This window comes from Mastomys coucha, unplaced genomic scaffold (assembly GCF_008632895.1).
Source record: "Mastomys coucha isolate ucsf_1 unplaced genomic scaffold, UCSF_Mcou_1 pScaffold1, whole genome shotgun sequence".
Classification (NCBI taxonomy): Eukaryota; Metazoa; Chordata; class Mammalia; order Rodentia; family Muridae; genus Mastomys; species Mastomys coucha.
In genome coordinates, this window is record NW_022196891.1 from 87,045,164 (window position 1) to 87,051,944 (window position 6,781).

Below are 6,781 nucleotides of genomic sequence, written 5' to 3' on the forward strand. Positions count from 1 at the left end.
AGACCTCTGCCCTCCACAGACCTCTGCCCTTCAGGACCCAGGGCACACCGGACACAGACCTCTGCCCTTCAGGACCCAGGGCACACCAACACAGACCTCTGCCCTCCACAGGCTTCAGGACCCAGGGCACACTGGACACAGACCTCTGCCCTCCACAGACCTCTGCCCTTCAGGACCCAGGGCACACCGGACACAGACCTCTGCCCTCCACAGACCTCGGGACCCAGGGCACACCGACATAGACCTCTGCCCTCCACAGACCTCGGGACCCAGGGCACACTGACACAGACCTCAGGACCCAGGGCACACTGGACACAGACCTCAGGACCCAGGGCACATTGACACAGACCTCAGGACCCAGGGCACATTGACACAGACCTCTGCCCTCCACAGGCTTCAGGACCCAGGGCACACCGGACACAGACTTCTGCCCTTCACAGATCTCAGGACCCAGGCCTTTGCAGAAGAGGCATGCTGCTCTCATGTGCTTGGGAAGGACTGACCGCACAACAGCCAACAGTTCTGAGACATCCTCGGAGGAACGCACTGGGCAGCTCCTCTCCCCCTCCGCCTCTTCCTCCTCAGCCTGGTTCTACTCCCACACATTCCTCTTTGTCTGTGAACCATCCCTGGGCCTCCCCCTGGGTCCTCACCTGTCTACACATAGTCGAGCAAGCCACACACACAAAGGTACAGAATGACACCCAAGAAAGGGGACAGGCTGACTCCACACCTCACGAAGCAAAGAGGGGAACTCACAAAGCTTTCCTGACTGGTCTGGTTCATTGGAAGCTGTAGGACATTTTCACAGGTCTGGTGTTTCATGCTATAAAGCCATGACCATGCCTTTCTGCTCTGGGTGCACTCCTCTTCTGGGGTAAGAAAGAGATGCAAGCCAAGCCTATGCCCAAGTGTGGCTTCCATCACGTGTGGGTGTGACTGGAGTTCTAGGGTGTTTAGCCACATGCTCAGCCCAGTGCAGCCTAGCTCGGCCTGTTATCTTTGTGACTTTTAATGAAAAATCAAGTAGCAGGACATTCTCACATTTCCTCACCTGTTTGGCCAGAATCCGTGCTGTGAGCCGCACAGTCTCTGAAGGATTCCAGTTCTCTCCAAAAACAACCATGGATGAGCATTCCAACTTGTGTAGAGGCCAGTCTTCTTTCTGAGCAGGTTTTAGGAGGAAAAATTGTCAATCTATAGACACATGCACATACTGAAATAAACATACACACACACACACACACAGAGAGAGAGAGAGAGAGAGAGAGAGAGAGAGAGAGAGAGAGAGAGAGAGATGCACACACACACACACACAAATACATACACAGACAGTGATACACACAGATACACATGCACACACAAACACAGAGATACACACACATACAGACACATATGCACAGAAAAAGGTACACACACACACAGAAATACACATAGAGACACACATACATAGACTAAGGTATGAAGAGACCTGCAGTTTGTCCCCCAGTCAAGGTCAAGTAGAACATGCTTCCACTTGGAAAGTTCAGGAATGCTCAAACTAGAGATAACCACATAGCTGGAAGACAGATAGGATCCCCTAGCTTTGCTCCTCTAACTTCTGGCTGAGTCAAGGTTTTTTTTGTTGTTTTGTTTGGGGGATTTTTCTGAGGGTCTCACGCTGTAGTTCAGGCTGGCCTGGGATTCACTATAGAGCCCCAGACTAGACTTTTCTTCACAGCAATCCACCTGCCTCAGCCTCCTGAGTGCTGGTAAAATGAAAATGTAAGCCACCACACCTGACTGTTTCCTGTTTTCTTCCTGTCTGCAAGCCCCACACCTTCCTACAGAGTGTGCGAAGCAGTTCTGGTAGAGTGTTCACTGAAGAACGTAAGGAGTTAAGGAAAGCAGCCATCTTGCTCAGTTTTTATTATAAACCTGACAAAACTTCTGAGTCTTCTGAGTGATGTGTTGGAGCAGCGGGTCGCGTCAGAAAATACCACACTAGGCCCAAACAGTTCCACGTGTAAGAGGTTTAATTGAGAGGGAGTAGGGGTAGTGGCACGAAAAGAGAGGAGAGAGAAAGAGGGAGGAAATGTTCATATATATATATGGGTTGTGCCGTAGTAGCCACAGGTAAAGGTGGGAGGTGAGCCCAATGGATTCTGGGAATATGGCAGCTGTTGCCCTGGCAACAGGTCTGTGGCCCCGCCCATGTATCACCACAGGCTCTGGATGTCGTGATGCTGACACTGAGAATGGAAACTTTAAATGATCAGGCTGACCTGTGTGGCCATATCTCTAAGAGACTGTCTTGGTTTATGACTAATGGGAGAGAAGCCAGCCCACTGCGGGCAGCACCATCCCTAGGCAGGTAGGCCTGGGCTGCATAAGAAAATGGGGGTTGGGGGTGGGCTGAGCATGAGCCTGACCGAGCCAGTGGGCAGCCTTCCTCCGAGGGTTCTGCCTCAGTGCCTGCCCCGGGTCCTGCACCAAGCTCTTTCTATAATGGGATATGACCTAAAAAGAATATGCCAAATGAATACTTTCTATCCCAGGTTGCCTCTAGCCTGTTTTATCACAGCAACAGAAAGGAAAACCATTCAGTGGCAGAAATGGCGAGGGATCTGTGAGGAGGGCTGGGGTCTGGGGAGAGACAGGGAAATCACGTTAGATGCTTGTGTAGTTTGGGATCCCAGGAGTACAGTCTTGGCCACAGTGGAGCTGGCCTGGCCTGTTCTAACCCCGGCCTTCCTCAGCCTAGGAAGCAGGAAGTCCATTCTTCCAGAAGCCTACCACAGACACCCGAGTCACCCTACAGGGGATGCTCACAGATGGCCTCCTACTCTGGCCAATCTTCCTGTTCTGCCCTCCTCCGGGTTAGATGCGGGCTTAGAGATGGGTCACTGGTTAAGGGTTAAGGGCTTAGAGATGGGTCACTGGTTAAGGGTTTGCCCATGCAAGCTCGAGGACCTGAGTTTGCGTCCCAGAACCCTTGTTAAAAAAAAACCAAAAAGGTGAGCGAGGTGGTATGTGTGTAAATTCACCACTGGGATGCAGAGACAGTAGGATCCCTAGGGACTAACCGGCCAGATAGCCCAGTCTACGTGGCCAGCCTTAGGCCAGTGACAACACTGGCTCAAACAAAACAAAAACAAAACAAAACATACACACACACACACACACACACACACACACACACACAACCCCCAAACCTAAAACCCAAGGTGGACAAGGCCTAAAGAATAGCGCCCAAATTTGACCTTTAAGTGTGCATGTGCATGCATGTGTGCCTGTCTGTCCCTTCCACCTTCACACATGGTGGTGGGGTGCAGAGGCTCATCCTTCTTTGCCATCAGGAGCGGCTAGCCAGCTCTGCCAAGATTGCTGTCGCATCTCTAGCTGAATACTTGCTTTTCTTCTTTGCCCTGTAAACACTAGAGAGCAGGACAGGGTCTCAGCTCGGCCTCTCTCAACATGACTTGCAAGGCTGTGGGGACTCCTGGCCAGCCTTCCCTCCACACTCTCCTGATCTCTGCTGCCCTACTGTCATCCTTCTTGTCCGCTCCCCCCCCCCACCCCCGCAGTATTTGCCTCTAGTGTTATCTCCCAGATAGTCACATGACTCCCTGACTCCTGGCTGGTCTCCACACCTCTGCTCCTCCATGGTCAGCTTTTCAAGAAACTTGCGCCAAGCAACCAAAGAGCCTCCTCCCCCACCCCCATGCTCCCTTCCATTGCTTTCTGCTTCTTATCATGCTGCAAAGTCTACCTAGTATTGATGGATGGCGATGTGACATCACATAAATCAGCCCCATGAGAATAAAGGCATCTCCCTACTTTATTCACAGCGGGGACCCCGGGTCCTATGCCCAAGCTGGCCAATCACAGGACACTCAGCAGATTTGCTAAGTGACTGTCTCCCTGGCCCCTCTCCTTCACCGAACCCCAAGGGGAAGAGAAAAATCTGTCCTCGTGATTTCCCGCAGCACCTGGCACATCCCCGGGGCTCAGGTTCTCTGCCAAGATGCCCATGGAGTTAAATAATGCCATGCCCGATATAACTGAGAGCACGGACGGGGAGAAAGTGGAGGCACCCTTGGGAGCATGGGAGCTGTTTTTAGCTGCGGTCTACACCACAGAGCACAAGGAGAAGGCAGAGGAGGGAGCTGGTGGAACTCGCTCTAGAGTCCAGCAGACTCCTCTGCAGCCAGGGCCACCACAGGGCACAGAGGAAGGCCTCTGACAGCTGAGCAGAGGTGGCCTCAGCAGGCAGAACACAGAGGCAGGCGACACGGGGACTCCAGGAACTCATCAGAAAGCCTACGTTAAGTAAGACAGGTTCTCATGGTGGCATACTCCACTAATCCCAGCACTCGGGAGGCAGAGGCAGATGGGTCTCTGAGTTTGAGGCCAGCGTGGTCTACAGAGTGTGTTCCAGGACAGCTAGAGATACAGAGAAACCCTATGTTGGAAAAAAAACCCAGGGTCTGTACACTACTGGTTTTCTTGATTGAAAGGAGCTCAACTCCTGGGAGAAACAGTAACATTTATCAAAATTAATCAATTGTACCAATATTGTATACTTATTCACATGATTAATTTAAAATTAATACTCATGCAAATAACACACCACACTGACTTCTATGATGGGTCTAATTCCAAGGGAAAAAGCAGCTCACTGAATGGAGCCCTGCGGAGGAACGCTGAGGCCCTGAGGCAGGAGAGCTACCAGCCTGGGACTCTCTGAGACCCCCATTTAGACTCAGCTCTGCAGCAGCTACGGCAGTCCACGCAGCCTCCTAATCCCTATGCACCTGTCCTCCGGGCTGTAAATAACATGATCCTCCTATTACTTAGCGAGTCTGGAACTCCGAGTCTGTGATTTCACACCTTCTAACGGTGATAATCAGACCAAGGTCTGAAGCCTGTGCTGCATGGAGACCTTCAACCTGGACAGCGGGCACTCACTCACAGGCGGGGGCTTGCAGAGGGAATGCCAACAGCCAGCCCACAGGAAGCATGTACAACAGTGCCTGGCCCGGGTCCACTTTTAATTGTGTTAGTAATTAAGCCAGCATTGCTACTGACATCAGAAGGGAGAGGGGGCCGAATGTCCGACCTCAGGTAGTTTCTGACCATGTTAGAACAGGAAAGGCAGATCTTAAGTAAGCGGCATCAGGCTAGATTTGCCACAACGATGATTTGCGTCAGAGCTGACGTTGGTCCATCTGGGATTCCTTCCGAAAGGTGAGGTGAGAGACATGGATTATGGGAAGAGTGACAGACACGTCCTCCAATGACATTGTTCATTATTATTTTAAAAAGATCAGGGCCCGAAGAGATGGCCCAGTAGTTGAGTCACTGGCTGCTCTTCCAGAGGACTGAGGTTCAATTCCCAGCACCCACATGGTGGCTCACAACCATCTGCAACTCCAGTTCCAGAGGATCTGATGCCCACTTCTGGCCTCCATGAACACCAAATTAAAAGTCTTTGAAAGAAGGAGAAACAGAATCTGGGAGAAATATCAGATAGCGTTGAGTATTTTGCTTGTTTTAGGAAGTGGGTCTCACAGAGCCCAGGTTGGTCTAGAACAGCTTAGAGTGCCAAGGCTGGCCTTAAACTCCTACCTTCCCTCCCAAGAGCTGGGAGGACAGGGGAGTGACAAGGTTGACTTTCATGATGGTGGGGATCGAGCCCCTCGAGCACGTGGTACCCTAGCAACCAAGCTATATCCCCATAAACTCCACTCTCAGTCTTCACGGGGAGCGCTCTCTCCCACCAGAGGCCATCTGCCATAATTTAGTGCATGAAAAATTGTAAAAAAAAAAAAAACTGTGCAAAAATTCTAAAAAGGCAACTGTGTATTTTTTTAAAAACACTTTTCAGCTTTTCTAAGATTTTTTTTCCCTAAAGCTACCTTTGTTTCCCCTCAAAGCTACTACTACCTGACTGCAATTCTTACAAAACACTCTTTAGATACAAGCTCACTTTCCTGAGAAAGAATGTGCATGCTCAGAAAAGATTCAGAAACACTTGCAACCAAGTAGATGCCACAGGTCTTTTCTTTGAGGGATAAGGTATCTATCTATCTATCTATCTATCTATCTATCTATCTATCTATCTATCTATCTACCTACCTACCTATGAATCTACCTATCTACCTACCTATGTATGTATGTATGTATGTATGTATGTATGTATGTATCTATCTATCTATCTATCTATCTATCTACCTACCTACCTACCTATCTACCTATCTATCTATCTATCTATCTATCTATCTATCTATCTATCTATCTATCTATCATCTATCTATCTATCTATAAATGTGTATCCATCAATCATCTATCTATCCATCCATGTATCTATCTACCTATCTATCTATGTCTCTAGACTACACCTATGAATTTTCAGTAATAATAAATTGCTGGTAAAATAAACTTCAGCATCAGTCCATGGCAAAGTAAGAAGTGGTGGAGTTTTGTGCTCATGGTTCTTTTCAAATTGCAAGTTAATTTTCCACCAATATAACAAGCATAGGTACCTGTTTCCAGTGCAGAAACAAGGATGCTTCTGGATGCCATGCAGAGGAAGTGTCTCCCTGTGCACACACACTGAGTGCAGGAAGTGTCTCCCTGTGCACACACACTGAGTGCAGGAACTGTCTCCCTGTGCACACACACTGAGTGCAGGAACTGTCTCCCTGTGGACACACTGAGTGCAGGAAGTATCTCCCTGTGCACACACACTGAGTGCAGGAACTGTCTCCCTGTGCACACACACTGAGTGCAGGAAGTG

General features: G+C 49.6%; 1 protein-coding gene across 2 annotated transcripts in view; it reads right to left on the reverse strand.

Moving 5' to 3' along the window:
* Positions 1-6,781, reverse strand: part of Smyd2 (SET and MYND domain containing 2) — a 44,124-nt gene that overhangs the window by 18,766 nt on the left and 18,577 nt on the right. For both annotated transcript variants that reach the window (XM_031338572.1, XM_031338580.1), the window contains exon 3: positions 1,055-1,165. In XM_031338572.1, coding sequence (XP_031194432.1) covers positions 1,055-1,165 — 111 coding nt within the window. The remainder of the gene's footprint in view (positions 1-1,054; positions 1,166-6,781) is intronic.